At 40.0% G+C, this 22,752-nt stretch overlaps 1 protein-coding gene across 2 annotated transcripts in view; it reads left to right on the top strand.

Moving 5' to 3' along the window:
- Positions 1–22,752, top strand: part of Atl3 (atlastin GTPase 3) — a 48,949-nt gene that overhangs the window by 14,855 nt on the left and 11,342 nt on the right. For both annotated transcript variants that reach the window (XM_027408391.2, XM_027408390.2), the window contains exons 2-8: positions 2,397–2,611; positions 2,805–2,945; positions 8,704–8,808; positions 9,926–9,976; positions 13,637–13,693; positions 13,956–14,048; positions 14,889–15,027. In XM_027408391.2, coding sequence (XP_027264192.2) covers positions 2,397–2,611; positions 2,805–2,945; positions 8,704–8,808; positions 9,926–9,976; positions 13,637–13,693; positions 13,956–14,048; positions 14,889–15,027 — 801 coding nt within the window. The remainder of the gene's footprint in view (positions 1–2,396; positions 2,612–2,804; positions 2,946–8,703; positions 8,809–9,925; positions 9,977–13,636; positions 13,694–13,955; positions 14,049–14,888; positions 15,028–22,752) is intronic.

Raw genomic sequence — 22,752 nt, 5'->3', positions numbered from 1 at the left:
CTTTGAGTCCTATACATTACTTTAGCTTTTTCTTAAGAATAAACTTCCCAGATTTTATATTTGCTGGGAAAGAAACCCAGGAACTTGCATGCAGTGGAGAAATGCTTTGCTACTGAGCTGCGTCCTCAGCCCAGATTTTTCTCATTAGTTCTTTCTTATGAGAGACTAAAGACCTTTGGGTCTTAGATTTATCTGCTGTGATGTCAATAATTAATCTAAGATAGATGTCGTGGTACATGCCTGTAATCTCCGAATTTGGGAAGCTGAGGCAGGGCAATCTTGAGTTTTAGGCCAGCTTGAGGTACATAATGGATTCCAGGCTTTAAAAAAAATCCCCTATTGCGGGAGGGCCTAGGCCCTGCCCCAGATGATATGACAGACTTAGGAGATCCCCCACAGAAGGCCTCACTCTCCCTGGGGAGGGGAGGGGGAGTTGGGAGGGTTGGGGGGGCACTGAGGAGGAGGGGAGGAAGAGGGATCTGGGATTGACCTGTGAAGCAAGCTTGTTTCTAATTTAAATTAAAAAAAAAAAAGACAAAAAAAATTCCCTATCCCATTTTTGGGTGTGTGTGTGTGTGTGTGTGTGTGTGTGTGTGTGTGTGTGTGTGTGTTTGTGTTTGCATGTATGTGTAGGTACATTTGGAGCCCACGGCTGACATAAGGACTCATACTCGATTAAACTCTTAAACCTTATTTGTTGAGTTAGGGTCTCTTGAACCCAAAGTACAGCAATATAGCTAGTCTAGCTAGCCAGCTTGCTCTGGGGAATCTGCCTTCTGAGGGTAGACCCTGGGTTCTGGGATCTTAATTTTGGTCCTCAAGCACCTTAACTTCAGCCATTTTTTGTTTTTGTTTGTTTTTTTAGCTTTATGTTTTTTAAAAGATTTATTTTATGTGTATGGGTGTTTTGCTTGCATGTATGTCTGTGCTCTATGTGCATATCTGACACTGCTCAAAATAGAGTGCTGAATCCCCTTTGACAGGAGTCACAGACAGTTATGAGATGTCACGTTGGTGCTGGGAATTGAATCTGGGTCCTCTGGAAGAGCAACAAGGGCTCTTAAACAGCTGAGCCATAACTCCAGCTTCTGTTTTTATTGGTTTTCAGTTTTTTTTTTGTTTTTTTTTTTTTTTTTTTTTTTTGAGACAGGGTTTCTTTGTGTAACAGTCCTGGTTGTCCTGGATCTCACTGTGTAGATCAGGCTGGCCTTGAACTCACAGAGATCTGCCTGCCTCTACTTTCCGAGAGTTGGGATTAAAGACATGTGCCACTTGCCTGATTCATATCCTTTTTACTGGTATCTTCTTTTAAATATTTTTATTACATTTTGTGTTGGTATGTATGTGTGTGAGTACATATGTTCCATGGTGTGCATATGGAGGTCAGAGAACAACTTAACAAGTCTCTTCTCTCCTTCTGTATCGAAATCAGGCCATTTCAGGCTCTTTACATCTTTTTAAAAATATTTTTGGGGTCAGTGAGATAGTTCATCTGATAAAAATACTTGAATGCTTGGATTCCATGGTGGAAGGAGGAAAGAACAGTTCTGAAAGTTGTCCTGTGATCTCCACTTTAACATTAGCACATGTTCATTATGTGTAATATTTGGTTTCATGATAGCATTTTCATACATATATAGTATATTTACATTTTCTTTTCCTTGGTTTTTGTTTGTTTGTTTGTTTGTTTTTCCAGACAAGGTTTCTCTGTGTAGCATTGGAGGCTGTCCTGGAACTTACTCTGTAGACCAGGCTGGCCTCTAACTCAGTGAGGTCTTCTTGCCTCTGCCTCCCAAGTGCTGGGATTAAAGGCGTGCTCCACTACCGCTGGGCTGATAGATCCAGTCTTGCCCAGCTCTTGTGCTGGTAGTCACAGCTGCTATGAAATGGAGTGCAGGTGTGATGCCATGTATTGAGAAGACATTCCACCTCATGCTGCTCTGTGTTCTGCCTCTTAATATTCTTTCTCTCTTGTCTTCCATGGCAGAGGAGGTGATACAGATTCTCCTATGGCTGAATGTTCAACAGCCCTTTATTTTCAACTCTCTGATCAGTTATGAATGAGTCTCTGCAGTTTCTGCTGTTACTGGGGCATTTTTTTTTAGTGTGAGCGAGTGTGTGTGTGTTTAGCACACAGGCACACACATCCCGCATGTGGGAATCAGAGGACAGCTTTGGGTGTTGGTTCTCTTCTTTAAGCATGTGGACCTTGAGGACTGAACTCAGGTCCTCTTGCAGGCCCCTGGGGTCTTTTAATTAATGAATATTCTTAGTGTTAATTAGTACCCTCACATACTCTCTTTTATGGTTATCATATATGTACCTTGTTAAAGCTTTTGTTCTCTTCATGGTGTGTGTGTGTAAAACTTAATTTTTTGGTCTTTAAATGTGCATAGGTGATGCCATGGAGAGTGGAAAACCTGGTCCAGTGCAAGTTGTTTTGGTTCACAAAGAGCAGCATTCCTTTGAGCTAGAAGAGAGTGCCTTGGCCAGCATCCTCCTGCAGGATCACATCCGAGATCTTGATGTGGTAGTAGTATCAGTGGCTGGCGCCTTTCGAAAGGGCAAATCCTTCGTTCTGGACTTTATGCTCCGATACTTATATGCTCAGGTAAGGAAGAATTAGTTTATTTCAAAGTAGAAAGTGAGCAAAATAAGCTCATTACTTAAGATTTGGTGAGAGGTCTGGGCATGTAGTGTAATGATAAAGTGCTTGCCCAATGTGTGTAAAGCCCTGTGTTTTATCTCCAGTGCTTCAGAAAGCAAAACCAAAGATGTAGTAGAACGTCTTATTTCTTTTGTAGAAAGTTGGTCATTCAAATTGGTTGGGTGACCCAGAAGAACCACTGACAGGATTTTCATGGCGAGGAGGCTCTGACCCAGAAACCACTGGGATTCAGATTTGGAGTGAAGTTTTCACTGTGGAGAAGCCAGGTGGGAAAAAGGTAAGGATATTAAAAAAATAAAAGAAAGAAAAAGACTGAGATGTTAAAACAGAATAACCAAATGAAACTTAACATTTGTTTTTTCTTGATAGTGGGTCTGGAACTCACTAGGTACCATAGGCTGGCCTTGAATCCTGAGAACCCTGCCTCAGCCACTTTTGTGCTGTGATCATAGGAGCATACTACCAGACTTGGTTCTAGATGAGAACTTTGACATATTCTGTGTTAATTCAATCAAAAAATACTTTTGATCTTTTATGTCCATGGTAATTTCTATGTCCTAATGTAATTGCTTTTCTTTTTTTTTTTTTTTGTTTTAAAGATTTATTTATTATGTATGCAGCGTTCTGCCTACATGCCATAAGATGGCACCATGTCTCAATATAGGTGGTTGTGAGCCATCATGTGGTTGCTGGGAATTGAACTCTGAACCTCTGGAATAGCAGCCAGTGCTCTTAACCTGTGAGCTATCTCTCCAGCAGCTGTAATTGCTTTTCTGTTTTTTTTTTTTTTTTTTTTTTTTTTTGACAGTAAATCCTACAATGTACTGTCTAGCTCCTTTACTAAGTAGAAATGTTGATTCAGGGAGGTATCAGTATATATTTTATAATTAAAATGTTTGCTTTGTAAAATTGACTACTCATCCAAACCTCCCTTCCATCTTTGAATTCCTTTTAATGAAAAAGCCTCTCTGCTGTTTAAAAAAAAAAAAAAAAAGGTGTTATAAAACAAAAGAAATCAGGCGTTGGTGGTGCAAGCCTTTAATCCCAGCACTCGGGAGGCAGAGGCAGAGGCAGGTGGATCTCTGTGAGTTTGAGGCCAGCCTGGTCTCCAGAGCGAGTGCCAGGATAGAAACCCTGTCTTGAAAAACCAAAAACCAACCAACCAAACAAACAAAAAACAAAAGAAAGCAACTATTAGGCTATATGTAGGAGGGCTACCACTTGGAGGCCAGCCTGGGCTTCCTCTTTTTTTTTTTTTAGTTTTTCGAGACAGGGTTTCTCTGTGTAGCTTTGGAGTCTGTCCTGGCACTCCCTCTGTAGACCAGGCTGGCTTTGAACTCAAGAGATTGGCCTGCTTCTGCCTCCTGAGTGCTGGGATTAAAGTCGTGCACCACCACCTCCCAGCCAGCCTGGGCTGTTTAAAATGTACATAAAGGAGCTTTGGCATGGTGACTTATACCTGTAATCCCTATACTCAAGAGGCTGAAGTAGGAAGATTGGCACACATTTGAGGTCAGCATGGGCTATAAATTGTGGGACACTGTTTCACAAACAACAAAAAAGTGATTTGGAAGTTTTACTGTGCTAGTGTGTGCTGTGAGACCATTTCTCTCAATGGTGAGTACACATGTAGCTTCTGCTCTTCAGAGAGCTTGAACATAGCCCCTTGTTTCCTCTATAGTCTCAATTTTCTAATTGACAGATACGTGTGACAGTGAACTTTTGTTAAATTGGGATATCATGCTGATTCAGAATTCATTCTGATTCAGTGGTTTTTATATACATAGAGCTGAACAGGTGTCATCACCATCTGACTCCAGAACATTTCACTACCTCAGAAGAAGCCTCCATTATTGTCAGCAGTCACTGTCCATTCCATCTTCTTCCAGCCCCTTGTCTCTCTAATTTACTGTTGACTGAGCTGTTAGGAAGTACGGCTGAATGGAGAGCTAGGTGTGCTTGTATTCACCCTCCTTTCTCTCCCTTTGTGTTTTCTCCCTTTCCCTGCCTTCCTGTCTTTTCTGATATTGGGGATTGAACCTAGTGCTATGTGTATGCCAGGCAAATGTTCTAGCTCTTGGTTACATCTCTAGCATCTCCATGGAGCTGTCTATTCTAAGCATATGATACAAATGAAATTATATGCTTTTTGGGTCTGTCCTCTCCATTCATCCTAATTCTCTTATAGCATTCAATAGTTCTTTATTCCCTTTCATGGCTGAACAGTAAGTATTACATTGTATGAAAATACCATACTTTTTTTTATTTATCAGTTGTGAATGTTCGGGCTGCTTATTATAAATAATGCTGCCTGTACATGCCTCTAATATTAGTACTTGGGAGGCTGAGGCATGAGTTTCAGGGTAGCTTGGACTGCAATGTGAGATTCTGTCTAAACTAACTTCTACCCTAAAATAAACAAAAACCCAGAGCTGGGGAGTTGGCTCAGTGGCTCAAGTGCATTTGTTGCTGTTCTTTTAGAGGACCTGGGATTGATTCCCAGCCCCCACATAGTGTCTTAAAACCATCTGTAATTCCAGTCTCAGGGTGTCCAGTACCCTCTTGTAACCTCAGTGGGCACCACACATGTGGTGCACAGATATACATGCAAATGAAACAGTCATATACATAAAATAATAAACGCATCTCCAAACCTTATAAAAATACTACCTGGCACCGAGTGGTGGTGGTGCATGCCTTTAATTCCAGCACTCGGGAGGCAGAGGCAGGCGGATCTCTATGAGTTCGAGGCCAGTCTGGTCTACAGAGCGAGTGCCAGGACAGGCTCCAAAGCTACACAGAGAAACCCTGTCTCGAAAAACAAAAAAACAAACAAACAAAAAAATACTACCTGCCTTGAACATGTATGTATAAATTTTTCTAAGATTGAAGCTTTCTTGTGTATATCCAAGTGTTTGCTTTTTGTGTCTGTGACAAATAGCTGAGATACACAACTTAAGGGAGGAAAGATTTATTTCTGTCACAACTTGAGGATTTTCAGTCCTCAGCTGTTCACTGCTGTGACCTGAGGCTAAGCTGAACATGACGGGAAGCATGTGATGAGGTAGGGTTGAGTATCATGGTGGGAAGCCAGTGGTGGAGCAGAGCTTGCTTTGCAGTGGACAGGAAGCTGGAGACAGACAGGAGGGGCCAGGCAAACATATGCCTCGGAGTTGTGTCCAAAGTCCCTAATACTCGTTCAATATGAACTCGTCAGTGGGTCACCATTAATGAGCTGAGTGCCCTCACACTGCAGTTACCTCTTAATATGAGATTCAGCAGCTGAGGACTTAAGTCCTCTCAGCAAAAGAGCTTGGGGAAAAATGCTGTGTGTGTTTCTGTGTCACATGGCAATTCTGTAACTAACTTAATTATTATTTTTTAATTTATTATTTTTTATGTGTATGGGTTAGTTATTCCTGCATGTATTTCTGTACACCATGTGCATGCAGTGCCTATAGAAGCCAGAAGAGGGCATTAGATCCTCTGAACCAGGGTTTTGGATGGTTGTGAGCCCTGTATGTCGATGCTGGGAATCAAACTAAGGTCATCTGGAAGAGCAGCCAGTGCTCCTAACCACTGAATTACTCCAGCCTGTGACTACTTTAAAAAAGATGCCTAATACCTTCTAAAGAGAGCTCTACTAACCTATGTGCAAATTAGCCATGCAGGAAGCTCTAGTTTCTACATCTTTCCAGTCCCTGATACTGTTTTTTTTTTTTTTCTTTTGAGTGGGATAGATTTAAAATCAAAGCTGGCCTCCAATTTGATACCTTAGTCTCCTGAGTCCTGGGATTACAGGTGTGCCCCAATATGCTTGGTTTATTTGTCCTTTTAATGTATGTTAACTTATTGATGGCCTTGTATACACTTCTGAATAGCCCCAGATCCTTCTTTGTCTTAAGACCTCTCTCTCTCTCTCTCTCTCTCTCTCTCTCTCTCTCTCTCTCTCTCTCTGTGTGTGTGTGTGTGTGTGTGTGTGTGTGTGTGTGTATGTGTGTATTCCTGTGTTGGTGTACATGTATGTGTTGAGGCCATAGGAGAACCTCAGACTTTGGTTTCATCCTTAGGAATGTTATTTCTCTCTTTTAAGACAATGTTTCATTGGTCTGGAGTTTACCAATTAAGCCAGACTGTTTGCTAGGGAGCTGCAGGGTTCCTCCTGTTTCTTCCTTCCCAGTGTTGGGATTACAAGCACACACTATCAAGTGCAGGATTTTCATATGGGTTCTGGGGAATACAAACTCATTTTATAAAGTAAGTGCCTTATTGAAAGAGCTGTCTCTTCTCCAGGTGTGTGTGTGTGTGTGTGTGTGTGTGTGTGTGTGTGTGTGTGTGTGTGTGTATGTGTAATAGCCAGCTTAGGGGTAAAGTGGTAAATTATTGTGGTTTTGTATTATATATATACACATATATGTATTATAATTCATTTGTATTTTACTAGTGATTAATGGCATTGAACATTTTTCAGGTACTAAGATCCGTTGCACTTCTTTTGAGTAATATCTATTCAAATCAAATCCAAAGTGCACAAAAATTTTTTTATGTATATGGGTATTTTGCTTATGTGTATATCTGCACCACATATGTAACTGGTATCTGTGAAGGCCAGAAGAGGGCATTGGATCCTCTGGAACTGGAGTTACAAATGGTTGTGAGTTACCATGTGGGTGTTGGGAATTGAACCCTGGTCCTCTGGAAGAATAGCACATTTTCTTAACCACTGAACCATCTCTCTAGTCCCTGGCTTATCTTTGTAAATTAGCTTATAAAGTATCAGGTTTCCTTAAGATTTTTTCATACACATCTAATTTTGGTTGACCCTTTCCCTCACCCTCTCTGGTTTGTTCCCATTCCCATTTAAGTATTTTCAGCCCTAGTATTCCCCCTTCCATCATGTGTCTTTTACTAACCCCATTTTTCTGGTGTTTGTTTGTTTGTTTGTTTTGAGATCAGGTTTCTCTGTTGGCTGTCCTGGAACTCTGGAGACCAGGCTGGCCTCACATTCACAGAGATCTGCCTGCCTCTGCCTCTGTAGTGCTGGGATTAAAGGTGTTCACCGCTAACTCCCTCTTAAAGTCTTCCTTTTGTCTTTTTTTTTTTTTTTTTTTTTTTTTTGGCCTCTGCACATTCACTCACATAAATAAGGCATATAAAAAAATTAGAAGCTGAGATCTTCATATGAAAGAAAATGTGTTTGACTTAATGAGAGCCTGAGTCAGCTTGCTTAATATACTAGTTTTTATTCTTACCTACTTTCTTGGGAATTGCATTTTTCTTCATGGCTGAATAAAGTTCTTTTGTTTATATGTACCTCATTTTTTATTCATTCATCATTTAGGGTGGTTTCATTTTCTTATTGTGAATAGAGAGGTAATGAACATGGATGGGCACACCTTTCTATGGTAGCATATAGAGTTTTTTGGTATGCCTATGAGTGGTATAGGTAGATCATATGTGAGTTTTATTTTTAAATTTTAAGCCACTGATTTCTATATTGGCTATTCCAGTTTACATTCCCAATAACTAAATATTTTAGAATTTAATTTAAGAAAAAACATTAAAACATGAAATGCCTGGTGAATAGTGAGAAATGGCTGGGTATGACATTGGCATTTTCCTTTGGTGGGGTAATTTTATCTTTCTTCATGTTGCTGCATGTGCTTGTGTTTTATATCATTTCACAAGGTCAGAATAGATACTGCCCAGTGAAGTACTCTTACCAAAGCAAAGCACCTAATTGCATTTTTCTCATAGAACCTCCAAGCAGGTATTGGGTGGCTCATGTAAATGTTACTTTTATTTATTTATTTATTTATTTATTTTTTGAGACAGGGTCTCATTCTATAACCCATGCTGGCCTCTAACTCCTCGTATAGTCCAGACTTATCTTGAACCACATGACTATCCTCTTCCCTCAGCTTTTCAAGTGCTGGGATTATAGGAAACTAGGTCCAACTGTGTACTTTTAATTTATTCTTTGCATTCTCTCTCTCTTTATCTTAACCTTTTTTGTTTTTCCTTTCCTTTTTCAGGTTGCAGTTGTTCTGATGGATACCCAGGGGGCATTTGACAGCCAATCAACTGTGAAAGATTGTGCTACCATCTTTGCTCTAAGCACCATGACTAGTTCTGTTCAGGTAAGATCCCCCCTCTGTTCCCTTCCTTTTTCCCATCTTCCCCCTTTCCTTTCTTCCCTCCCTTCTTCTGGGGATTGAACCTAGGATCTTGACAGTGCCTGGTAACTTTTCTACACTTGAGTTCTCTAGTCTGTCAGTCATTTTCTATTAGCAAAATTCTTGTGGTTGTATACGAGTGTTCTTTTTAAGTGTTCTAGTTTAATCTGTGATAAACCACTGATTAAAACCAACTTGGGGAAGAAAAGGTTTATTTGGCTTACACTTTTAGGTCATGGTCTATTATTGAGGGAAGTCAGGGCAGGAACTCAAGGCAGGAATCTGGAGATCTGGAGACAGGAACCATAGAGGAATGCTGCTTACTGGCTTTTTCCTGCTCATGCTTAGCTATATAATATAAAATAAAATTTCAGGCCCACCTGCCAAGGGTTGGTGCCACCTACTGTAGGCTGGACCCTCCCACATCAGTAACAAATCAAGAAAATCTCTTCCTGGCTCAGCAGTTAAGAGCACTGGCTACACCTCTAGAGCACCCAGGCTCAATTCCCACCACCTGCTAGGCAGCTCACAATTATCTGTAACTCCAGTTCCAGGGCATGCATGTGGTGCATATACCTGTGCATTCAGGCAAAATATCAAACAAACAAAAAAAGATAATCTCAAAAAGAAAGAAAGAAAATCTCTTCTAATCATGTCCATAGGACAGTCTGAGTGAGGAGATTATTCAGTTGAGGTTTCTGATTTCCCAGGTGACTTTAGGATTGTTTCAGGTTGTTAAAAAAATGTAACCAGCACAAGCTACATGCATATTTAAACTGTTAAGCTCAAAATGAGTTTTTCTACTTACATAATTATATACAAAATATTCCAAGAAAAATCTCAAACCTCTTAAACTGTTTTAAATAAAGAAGGAATTTTTGGGTTTTAGCCCTATATTCTTATTTTTCTCAAAAGACTGATAATACTCTCTCTCTCTCTCTCTCTCTCTCTCTCTCTCTCTCTCTCCCATATGCTTAAATGCAAATCTTCAGTTGTACAAAGCTCCATTCAGTGTTCTAAGCTTATTTGGGACTTATTTGAAGTAAGCCAGACTGCTATCAATCTGGATTTTGTTTTCTAGATTTACAATTTGTCCCAGAACATTCAGGAAGATGATCTTCAACAGCTACAGGTAATAAAAAAGGGTAATGGGAATAGTGTCTGAAAGATTAAAATATCAAGTGTTTTATATCCTATGTGGAATCTAGACATGAAAGCAGAAGGGGGAGCTGTCTGAGGATAGGAAGGAGTCCAGAGAGGAGGAGGGCTGTGAGAAAAGGGCGGTGGGTGGGTAGATGATGCTGCAAAGAGAGGCTCAGTCATTGAAGTTCCTGCTGTGCAAGCATGAGGACCTGAGTTAGAATCCCCAGCACTCACATGAAATAAATAAGCAGGAGTGGTGGCACATGCCTTTTATCACAGCATTCAAGAGTAGACGCAGGTGGATCTCTAATCTTGAGGTCAGGCTGGTTTTACACATCGAGTTCAAGGATGGTAGTCTGGTAGGGAGCTAACCCTAGTGTTTGAGAGGTAGAGATAGGACAATATCTAGAGCTCACTGGCCAGGCAACTGGTTAGCTCCAGGTTCAGTGAGAGACCCTGTCTCATAAACTAAGGTTAAAAGGTATAGAAGAAACCTGACATTATCTTCTGAGCTCACATACACATGCCACAACATGTGTACGCACCTCACATGCACAGGTATATATATGTGAGCAGGTACATACGCATATACCACATACACATCACACACACTCAGCATAAACACACATAAAAAAACGAAAGTATGTATTCCTCATAATTTTCTTTTTTTTTTTTTATTTGTTTTTTGAGACAGGGTTTCTCTATGTATTTCTGGCTGGTCTGGAACTCACTGAGATCCACCTGCCTAAGCCTCCAAAGTGCTGGGATTAAAGCCATGAGCCACTACAGCTGGCCTCAAACATTTTCAATATCACAGTACATCATTTTAAAGAATAAGATGGTCGGTGGTGGCGCACGCCTTTAATCCCAGCTCTCAGGAGGCAGAGGCAGGTGAATCTTTGAGTTTGAGGCCAGCCTAGTCTACAGAGTGAGTTCCAGGACAGCTAGGGCTACACAGAGAAACCTCTCAAAAGACCAAACAAACAAAGGATCTGGTGAGATGACTCAGTAGAAGGGTTAGAGGACAACTTTAAGGAGTTGATCTTCTATTACCACTATGTGGGTTCCTTCTACTGAGTCATCTCACCAGACATGTGCACTGGTGTGTGTGTGTGTGTGTGTGTGTGTATGAAAACCTTGGAAGAAACTGAATGAAACATTTAAAACAAATTTTAGAGCTACAAGAGCAAAGGTTTTGGTTGTAGTAATCCTCCACTCTGTGCACCTGTTTCTCTTTCTCTGTCTTCCTTCCCTTGAGACAGACTGGTCTTGAACTTCTGATTTTCCTGCCTCTACCTCCCAAGTGCTGTGGTTACAGGTATGCTCTACCACAACAGGCTATATCTATTGCTGCGGTGTAGTTAGAGGTGCTTGTGAACCATCTGACTTGACTGCAGGGAACTGAACTTTGAGAGCACTGTAAGAACAGTCGAGCCACATCTTGATGCCTTTTTGATTCCTCTTTCACAGTTTTTCAAAAGTCTTATCTAATGAAAAGGGCCAAATGTTACAGATATATCAATGGTTGTGGTAGACACAATTCTTTTTTTTTCACCCTCAGGGTCTCTATGTAATTCTGGCTGACCTCAAGAACTCAAATCCTCCTGCCTCTGCTGGGATTAAAGGCATACACCACCATACTCAGTGAGATAGACAATTCTTACCTTCACAGGTTGTATCCATGGCTGTCCTGGAACTCATTCTGTAGATCAGGCTAGCCTCTAACTCAGAGAGATCCACCTGCCTCTGCCTTCCAAATTCTGGGATTAAAGGTGTGTTACCCACTGCCTGGCTACCTTCACAGGTTTTATAGTCCAGTCTGAGAGAGACATGAATGAAACAGGCATAGTGGTCAAAGACTGATGTCACAAATACTCTGCAAACTGGATGGTCTATTTTTTGTAGAATTGCCGAAAATAAAGTGTGGGGTATGGACCCGTGAGATGGTTCACTAGGTAGACAAGCTTGCGTGCAGGCCTGATGACCCAAGTTTAATCCCTGGATCCCACAGGGTGGCAGTGTAGAACCTATGCTACAAAGTTGTCTTTTGACCCCAGTGAAAGGACACAACATGAATGTTTAAATGAGAGAAGCTGGAGAGGTAACTAAGAGATAAAGCAACTGCTATGTGTATAACCTTAGGTTCAGTGTCCCAACACTCCATTGCAAAGTTTGGTATTAAAGGCTAGATTTTAAAAAAGTATGTATGTGTGTACATGCATGTGTATTTGCATGCTGTTATGCATGTGGAGCTTAATTTCGGAGTCAATATTCACTTTCCACTTTGTTGAGGCAGAGCCTGTCTTGTTGTTTTTGCTGCTGTGTGTCTTAGGCTAGCTGGCCTCCTAGCTACTGAATCTGGCTTTTTGTGTGGTTCTCAAGCTTGCACACCTAAAGCTTTTACCCACGAATAATTTTTTCTCAGCCCCAAGGCTAGATTTTTGTTGTTGTTTAGACCACATGTATTACTCTTGTATTTCTCTGGTACAGGGTAGGGACTAGGGGCAGAGTTCCAAACTTTTTTTTTTTTTAAAGGTTTGTTTATTATGTATACACTTTTCAGTCTGCATGTCAGAAGAGGGCACCAGATCTCATTACAGATGGTTGTGAGCCACCATGTGGTTGCTGGGGATTGAATCCAGGACCTCTGGAAGAGCAGTCAGTGTTCTTAATCTTTGAGCCATCTCTCCAGCTCCAATCTTTTTTTCAGTTGTCAGTCCCATTCCCTTTCTGTTCCTGCAAGAAGCTCAGCTTTTTCATTTCTCAGTAGTTAAGGATTCTGCTGAGAGAAAATGTTTCACTTCTTGGGTCTTTTTTGCTACCTTCCATTTGTTTTTTGCTTTTTTAAAAAAAATTTAAATTAGAAAGAAGCTTCTTTTACATGTCAATCCCAGTTCCCTCTCCTTCCATTTGTTAACAGGGCATAAAATGCCAGAACTGGATAGTTACTCTGTTTCTTTTTGTCCATAGTGTTTGTGACAAGTTCTTTGTACTGTCATATTATTTCATGTGCTCTTTGTCCTGCAAATTTTATATTTAAGCTTCATTTTATTATACTTAACTGTGGCTTCATGAAGAAGCAGGTAAATGTATGCAGTAATCCTAATATGAGTGGATTCATTCAGTCATTTGAATGGTGTAGATATTTATTATACCACCAGGACTTTTGTTGTTGGAGATAACAGTGCACAAAGTGGGAATGTCCCTGTGCACTGGTCTGAGTGCTTATGGTAACTAAAGGCCAGGCAAATGAATATTTAAATTTTTTTTTACTTATTTTATGTGTATGAGTGTTTTGCCTGCATGTATGAATGTGCCCAGTGCCCATGAAGGCCAGAAGAGTGTTGTATCCCCTGGAACTGGAGTTACAGATGGTTGTGAGCTTCCATGTGGGTACTAGGAATCACCCAGGTCCTCTGGGAGAATAAGTGCTCTTTAACCACACAACTATCTTACCACTCTCAAATAATTTTGGAAAATAACATGAAACTATTCTAAAGTAGTTTCCAGCCACTGACTCTTCTTCTTCTTCTTCTTCTTCTTCTTCTTCTTTTTTTTTTTTTAATTAGTTCAAGTTAGGGAACAAGCTTGTTTCACATGTAAGTCCTTCTCCCTCTCCCTCCCCTCACCTGACTCTTCTTTTTTAAAGCTCTTCACAGAATATGGACGTCTGGCAATGGATGAAATTTTCCAAAAACCCTTCCAGGTAAAACACTATGAATGTTATTTATGTCTTTGTTTAGTTCACAGTTCAGCAGATCTGCTTGTTTTTAATATGATCTGTGAGCTACAGGGTTTGTTTGTTTGTTTTTTTGAGCCTGACTTGTTATATAGGTCAAGCTGGTCTCCTTCAGCATACCCTTGCCCCCTTTGAAAAGATTAGCAGAAAGTATTACGGTAATAACTATAATTAATCTTGGATATGCACTTGTACAGTGTTATAATTCTATTCTGCTTTGTCACAATAGACACTGATGTTTTTGATTCGAGACTGGAGTTTCCCTTATGAATACGGGTATGGACTGCAAGGAGGAATGGCATTTTTGGAGAAGCGCTTACAGGTGATTATTCTGAATAATTATCTAAAAGCAGTAACTTCCTCATTTGCTTTTGACTATTGCATTTAAAGCATATTATTGAAAATGATACTCTGTAAAATGTTTATAAATATTAGCATGAACCAGTATACTTTTTTTGTTTAAAAATTTTAAAATTACATGTATATATTTGTATGATGTATGTATGATAGAGAGAGAAGAAAGCAGTACAGTACTCATGAGAAGATCAGGACAATTTGTGGGAGTTCTCTTTTTACCATGTGGGTCTCAGGGATCAAACTTAGGTCAGCAGACTTGGTGGCAAGTATCTTTCTGGACCCAGTATTTTTTTCATGGTAAAATTGAAGAGCCTGGGTATATAATATGTAAGCACTGTAGAGGGACTCTGAGCAAAAGGCCATTATAATTACAATTTCCAGTTATTTTGAATCAGGTTCTATTTGTGCCTTTAGAATGTCATGTTTAGAATTGTAGTTCTTATTCATTATTATTTGTTTTGGCGTATATATAAACAAGCCTAGCTTGTTCCCTAAAACCAAAGCACAAGGAGATCTTTGTCAGTCACTGCTAGCTTATTGGATCCTCCTCCTGGCCAACAAGACTTCTGTTCTTAAATGTTGTGTAACACCCTTTAAAACCAAGTCTTTAGTACCTGCTCTTGGTAGCTATGAGAGCCAAGCGCACATTCATGCACTTACTGCTTCTCGGGGTTCTGGCTTTTCCCATTGGTCACTCTGATCTGTCAGTCAAGAAGTCTTCTTTCCTTTGTCCTTATGCTAGTGGCTGCTTAGTGAAGGATACCAAATTGTTTTTAGCTGGTAAACTGTTGGTTTTCCTTGGCAGGTGAAGGAACATCAACATGAAGAAATTCAGAACGTTCGAAATCATATTCACTCATGCTTCTCAGATGTTACCTGTTTTCTCTTGCCACATCCAGGGCTCCAGGTGGCCACAAGCCCTGACTTTGATGGGAAATTGAAAGGTGCGTTATAGACAACTGTTACTATATATACGATTTGATCTTAGGAATTCCATAATGAGCAGTAAGTGTCAACTATGAGTCAAATGGATGCTTATGAGAAAAAATAGTATTATTAGTATAGTTCAGATTTTGCTCCTGACTTACTCTGTGACTATTATAAGTATTTTGCGTATTTCACCTACTGAAAATGAGATACTTTTCTTCAGGGATCTTTCAAAGAGACATATTAGAATTCCCACTTAGATCAAAGTGCTAAATAAAGGAAGATTGAAAGCTAAGACAACCAATATTTTTCAAGTAAAATTATCTTCCCCAGAAAAAGTACCATGATACATGGCCAAGTTACTGTTTAAACTTATTTGTGCTTGTAGCAAATGTGATGCTGGGTCATGGGTTAAGGTCAGGAAGTGCTGAGTAGTTGGTTAGAGAATCAGAGTTGGGATGCTTGGTTACCATTATCTTATTTTGTTCCTTATTCCTGGAGACTTTGAGTCACCTAATGGCTAGCCCACAGTTTATACTTGTTAAACAGTTTGTTTATAGGTTGATCAGAGTCTCTTAATTTTCCCTAAAAAACTGCTAATAGTAGCTGCCAGCTTTGCAGTCCAATTGGGTTCCCAGTGTTGTGCAAAGTGCTTTCAAACTAAGTTCACAGTAATTCCATGAAGTTACATCATTTACAACATGAAGAAGCAGGCAAAAACCAGGAAAGTTAAGCAACTCACTCTGTTTTCAACCAAAAGCAATGGGGCAGAGGTTCACCTCCGGGTTCTGGTACCTTAAAGCCCACATCTGGAAATAGAAGTTCATTGTTGTTTGGAGGAAGTCTTTAGAGAATATGTACTTGTTGAGTTACCAGGGCAACTTGCCTTTTAAAAATAGTCTTAATAAATATGAAATAGTTTTCATTTTTTTTATTTAGCTAATTTAAGAAGAATAATATATTTTTATAAACCAAGGTGTACAAACATGAGGCTAAAGAGATAACTCAGTAGTTTAAAGAGTGTTCTTGGGTTCTGTTCCTAGCACCCTCATCAAATAGTTCACAACTGTCTATAGCTGCAGTTTCAGGGGATCTGCTGCTTCCTTCTGGCCTCCCTGGCTACTGGCATGAACATAGTACACGTATTGCAGCCACACACATACACATAAACTAAAAATGGATGCTTAACATCTTTTAAAAGATTCTGTATGTAGGAGTGTTTTGTCTGCTTTTATGTTTGTGCACCATGTGTGTAACTGGTGCCTGCAGAGCTCAGAAAAGTGTGCTGGATTCCCTGGAACTGGAGTTACTGACTGTTGTGAGTTCGTGTGGATGCTGAGAACTGAACCTGGGTCCTCTGCAAGGGCAACAAGTGTGCCTAACTGCTGAGCCATCTCTCCATCTTTTTTCCTCAGATTTATTTATTCATTTATTTTTTTGTTTAATGTGTATGGGTGTTTTGCCAACATATATATGTCTGTGCACTATGTATGTACATTGCCTGTAGAGGCCAGAAGAGGGTGTCCGATTCTTCAGAACTGGAGTTCTACATGGTTTGAGCTATCACATGGATGCTGGGAATCAAACTGGAATCCTGGAAGAACAGGGTTCTTCTGCTGAGCCATTTGCTCTTATCCCTCCCCTCACCCCATTAATAAATCTCTTAAAAAGATTTACAGCCCAGCTGGTCAAAATGCTGTGAAACAATGCTGTGAATTTGAGAGGCGTAACCCTTGCTTTTTGTTTGATACTTGCATGATACGATGTTAAGTAGTTGGTAGCTTTTCTGAAGGGGATACTCTGAGAGCTTGTCACTCAGTGATTGAGAAATTCAAGAACAAGGCCTGGGTTTTGTAGAGATACCTTCTTAGGCAAACAGTGGAGCTATAACCTGTTACCTAAAGAGGTGGAGAGAGTTTTTCAGAGTTAAGTAGGGAGAGAAAGTTAAGTGCACTCGTGTGTGTGTGTGTGTGTGTGTGTGTGTGTGTGTGTGTGTGTGTGTGTGTGTGTGTGTGTGTGTGTAGGGGCAGGATCTTATGTAGCCCAGGCTGGCCTCAAGCTTAATTGGTAGCCAAGGGTAACTTTGAACTTATCTTTGTGCCTCTACCTCCTGACTGCTGGGGTTAAGATATACACCACTGTGAGCAGCTGGTAATTTCTTTCAGGGTTATGGCACTTCATGATTAACTGTATTTTTACAAAATCTAAAATGTTAGATTTTTGTTTTGAATTGAGGTCTTTCTGTTTAGCCCTGACTTACCTGGGAGTTGGTATGTAGACCAGGCTGGCTTGAATTTAGAGGAGTTCTCCTGTTTCCATTTCCTAAGTGCTGGGATTACAGACACGTTCTACCACACCTACTTTAGAGGATGGATCAGAGTGACCTTTCATGCCCATGTCTCATGAGGAGCCCAGGTTACCAGATGTAAACATAGAAAAATGTCATGCTTTCCTATCTTAAGGCATTTTAATATTTCAAAGCCTTCTGTTTTGAAACTCAGTTTCATTTTAACATTTTTATTTAGAAAGTAGGCTATTTTTAAAAGTTGTGTGACTGTGACTTGAAGGTATATTGTTAACTGGGATACACAGTTACATTCTTGTGGTTGTCTTTAACAAGTTACTACAAGCTGGGCAGCTAAGACAAAGATTTATCCTTTTATAGTTCAGGAAGCTAGAAGTGTAAAGTAGTGGCTGGTTCCCTCAGGGGCCCTGAGGAGAGCCTTCCCATGCCCCTCTCCTGGCCCCTGGGAGGGTATGGCAATCCTTGGCACTCTTTGGCTGTGGTTATGCCACTTTAATTTCTTTGTTGTCATGTAGCTGTCTTCTTTGTATGTTCTTCTTCCTATCAGCCCATCAGATCCATTTTTAAGTCATTTTAGTTAATCACATTGTCCAGCAACCTTCCAAGTAAGGTCACATGCTGAGGTCACAGACGGGTTTATGTTTGGGGAGGCAGCACTGTTTACTTCATTTTTTACACATATAGTTTGCAGATGGTTTAGTCACTAAACAGGGAGTATGTTGTTTCATGCGGTTTGTGTTTATGAGATAGGGAGCAAATTCAGTGTACGCAATCTCCAGTCTCACGACTAGGAACCATTTGGTTCCTCCATTCAAGATGGAACTATATATATTTTAGTTAATTTTTTTTTGTTTTGTTTTTTTGAGACAAGGCTTCTCTGTGTAGCTTTGGAGCCTATCCTGGCACTCGCTCTGGAGACCAGGCTGGCCTCAAACTCACAGAGATCCACCTGCCTTTGCCTTCCGAGTACTGGGATTAAAGGCGTGTGCCACCAATGCCCAGCTAGTTAATTATTTTTTGAGACAAAGTCTCAACTATATATAGTCTTAGCTGACCTCTGGAATTTACTATGTAGACCAGGCTGGCCATGAACTCACAGAGATATGCCTGTCTCTGTTTCTGGAATGCTGGGATTAAAGGTCTGTATGACCATGACTAGCCTCAAGATAGAACTATAAAATAAAATAGGGTTTACGTCATTTTTTTTTTTTTAAATATGAGAAGGCAAGTTCAAAAAGTGCTAGAGGTATGCAGCTCAGTTATAGAGGCTTCCCTGGCATGTATGAAGCCCTGAGTGTGATCCTCAGTATTGAGCAAAAAGCAACCAAACACAAAACTGAGCCCAAGCCCAAATGCAGACCCTAATCTCTAAACTCCCAAACCCAAATTATTGAAATTGTGTGAGCCATTACAACAATCAGAAAACCAAAAATATGTTAGTTTTTTTTTTTTTCCCCCAAGATGGTTTCTCTGTAACCAGGCTTGAACTCAGAGGTCTGCCTGCCTCTGTCTCCCGAGTGCTGGGATTAAAGGTGTGCACCACTGCTGCCTGACTGTATTAGTTTTTGTGCAGTTATTTGGTAGTATCAAAATTTTAAGTTTTTTTAAAATTTTTTTTATCTAGTGTTCTACTTTTAAGAGTTTATCTTAAGGAATTGTCCAAATAAATGGATAATTATTTGTGTTTAAGGATGCATATTTGGTAGCACTATTATAATAAGGATAACTTCAAATCAAATGTGTACTTATGAGGAATTGGTTTATTTATGGTATATTAAACAGAGTATTAAAGTTCACTCATTATCCAGGTGTGTGTGTCGTTGTGCACACCTGTATTCCCAGCACTAGGAAGGCAGAGGTAGGAATATACAACTTTAGGCCAGCCTGGGCTACATAGGGAGAGACCTTGCCTCAAAATAAAGCAATTATTAAAAATAATTAGGTAGATATTTGGATCTCTGTATATGTACATAGAGAGGGAGACCTTGCCTCAATATAAAGCAATTATTAAAGATAATTAGGCCAGGCATTGGTGTGCATACCTTTAATCCCAGCATTTGGGAGGCAGAGGCAGGCGGATTTCTGAGTTTGAGGCCAGCTTGGTCTATAGAGCAAGTTCCAGGACAGCCTCCAAAACAATACAGAGAAACCCTGTCTCGGAAACCCCCCCCCCAAAAAAAAAAAAAGAAAAAAAAAGATATTTGGATATCTGTATATGTACATAGAAGAGAGGAGTCAGGGATAAATTATTAAATGTAAGAAGATTGAAGAATAGCATATGAAATCTGAACCAAAAAAGTGAGTTGTACTGTAGTGTTTAGGATAGGGTCTTGCTTGTATTGTAGTCTTTGCTAGCTTCAAACTAATCTTGAACCTGCTCTTCTCCTTTTTTGTTCATCCCAGTGATAGGATTACAGATTAGTATCCCCATGCCTGGTTTACAAGTACTTTTAAAAATGAAAACACTTAAAAGTATAATTTTCCTTTTTTACCTCAATTTTAAAATCTGTTTAAGGAGCTACAGTATAGTCAGGTACTGTAACTTTTCATTCAACAATGGTCTTTGTACAAAATGACTTAAGATTATAGAGCCCATATGTGTCATAATATGTCCCATGTAGATTTATACATATGCATTAGACAGTATTAGCACAGTAAGGAACTTACCTAATGACATAGCTCTTAGACTTTATCCCTGTTGCTAAGTCATGTTATACTTAGATTAAGTGACTATACTTTTAGAATTACAGGTAGATATTTTATAATTTTAGAGAAACTTTTAAGGTTTTTTTTTTTTCTAATTATTGTTTGTAGGCATGCCACTAGTTTGTTGAGGCTGTGTAATTGATTCTCTGACACCCTTAAGTGGGATCAAGGGATTAAACTCAGGTTATTAGACTTGCATAGCCAAGAACATTTTATCCACTGAGGCATGTTGTATGTGCTTCCTTTTGGAGACAGTGTCTTGCTGTGTCCTAGGATGGCCTAGAACTCATTATATAGTCCATGCTGACATTGAACTCAGATCTCCTACCGCAGCCTCCCGAGTCCTGGTATTGTAGGTGTGTGCCACCATATCTGGTACCACATATGGTAGACTTTGTTTCTTTTTTGGTTTTTCGAGATAGCATTTCTCTGTGTAGCCTTGGCTGTCCTGGAACTCACTTTGTAGACTAGGCTGTCCTTGAACTTTGACTGAGATCTGCCTGTCTTTGCCTCCCAAGTGCTGGGATTAAAGGCGAGTGCCCCCACCTCCTGGCAATAGACTCTATTTGTGATAGACTTATAAGTAGAAACCATGTGGAGGTGGCTCAGAGGGTAAAGGCACCTCCTGCCAAGTCTGACTGCAGCAATCTCTGGTCAAACATGAATTTAGCTTGGTGTCATAGAAGCTAAGCAGTTGTGTGTCTCTTTTTGAGCATTGTTTTATCAGATGTAGGATGACAGTGTCATCATCATAAAGAAAACTATTCACTGGAGCAGGCAGATAGATACAGAAGCTATTTGTGTTTCTTTAACCAAACACTAGAACTTACTCTTCGACATCATGAGCGACTGGGTTTGACTGTCTTGAGACAGTTCTTTTATGATTTAAAAGCTGTTATTTTGGAATAGCCTTAGTAGGGACATAAGTAGTCTGAGATCTTTAAACATTGGTGTCTGCATCTTTCTTGGTCCATGTGTTTTTGGAATAGTCCTTCAGTAAAATGAAAGCTTAAACCATAAAATGTTTAAAAATAGATAATATATTCTCATGCTTAAAAAGAAGACTGGAGAGATGACTCAGTGAATAAGGGCAGTTGCCATGAAGCCTAGACTCACATGGTAGAAAGATAATGGCTACCACAAGTTGTCCTCTGACTTACACACACACACACACACACACTTTAGAAAAATCATTGTTTATAAGGTTCTATAGTTTATCATATATAAGCAACTAAGTTCCTGTAGAACAGTATAGTTTGTCCACTACTTTATACTTTTTTCAGTGTGTGATTTAAAATAGTTTTTTAGATTTTATTTTTACATTTTATGTGTATGCATGTGTTGCTGGAACATATGTCTATGTATTATATGAGTGCAGTTCCTGCAGAGGCTAAAGAAGATGTTGGATCCTTTGGAACTGAGTTACAGTTGTGAACTACCATGTGGGTTCTGGGAGTCAAACTCCTCTCTTCTGGAAGAGGGCTGAGCCCTCTCTAGCCTATGAGATTAATAATTTGTACCACCTTTTTATTTCTTAGAACTTAATGGCTTCTCTCTCTCTCTCTTTCTCTCTCTCTCTCTCTCTCTCTCTTTTTTTTTTTTTTTTTTGGTTTTTTGAGACAAGAGTTTCTCTGTGGCTTTGGATGCTGTCCTGGAACTAGCTCTTGTAGACCAGGCTGGTCTCAAACTCACAGAGATCTGCCTGCCTCTGCCTCCCGAGTGCTGGGATTAAAGGCGTGCGTCACCAACATCCGGCTTTTTTTTGGTTTTTCAAGACAGGGGTTTCTCCGTATTGTTTTGGAGGCTGTCCTGGAACTCACTCTGTAGACCAGGCTGTCCTGGAACTAGCTCTTGTAGACCAGGCTGGTCTCGAACTCACAGATCCGCCTGCCTCTGCCTCCCGAGTGCTGGGACTAAAGGCGTGCGCCACCAGCGCCTGGCATGGCTTCATTTTTTATATTATAATTACATTTATAGATTGCTGGAGTTTATCTTGATAGGGAATTTCATAAAGACATTAGAAGATTTACATAAATCATATTTCTGATAATTTAATTTAATTATTCTATATCTTCAGAGTTGGATCTGTTTATTCTTACTTTGAAGAAAGGGCACTTTTTTTTTTTTTTTTTTTTTTGAGATAGGGTTTCTCTGTGTAGCCCTGGCTGTCCTGGAACTTGCTCTGTAGTCTAGGCTGGCTTTGAACAGAGATCCCCTGTCTCTGCTTCTATAGTGCTGGGATTAAAAGTGTGTGCCACCACATCTGGCAGTTTTTTGTTTGTTTGTTTTTTGTCTTTTTTTTTTTGAGACAGTTTATGCATGTTGTAATTTATTTAAAAACTGTGTGAAGAAAAGTAACACCATGCAACAAGGCTCACATAGGAGTGAGAAGGGGCAGAGAAGGGGGCAGGGACCGGTCCCTGGGGACAAAAGTGGTAGAAGAGAGAGAGAGATGGGCAGGGCCCACCTTTTAAAAGGGAACCATGTGAATTTGCACAGGTGGTGCTCTTAGTGGCTGCAGCTGAGAACATATCCTTTCAGGACCCCAAGGACAGGCCAGTACAGATGCCTGAATACTAATAATGCAGCCCATTTTAGTCTCAAATTCACTATGTAGCCCAAGCTGGCCTTAGACTCCCTATCCTCTTCCGCCGCCTCCTGCTGGGATTACAGGTGTGAGTCTCAGGGACAGATAAGAGCTTCATCTTTTAAGACAAAATCTTGGCAATAA

The sequence above is a fragment of the Cricetulus griseus genome, chromosome 3 (assembly GCF_003668045.3).
Source record: "Cricetulus griseus strain 17A/GY chromosome 3, alternate assembly CriGri-PICRH-1.0, whole genome shotgun sequence".
Classification (NCBI taxonomy): domain Eukaryota; kingdom Metazoa; phylum Chordata; class Mammalia; order Rodentia; family Cricetidae; genus Cricetulus; species Cricetulus griseus.
This window is presented reverse-complemented; position numbering and strand designations above follow the sequence as displayed.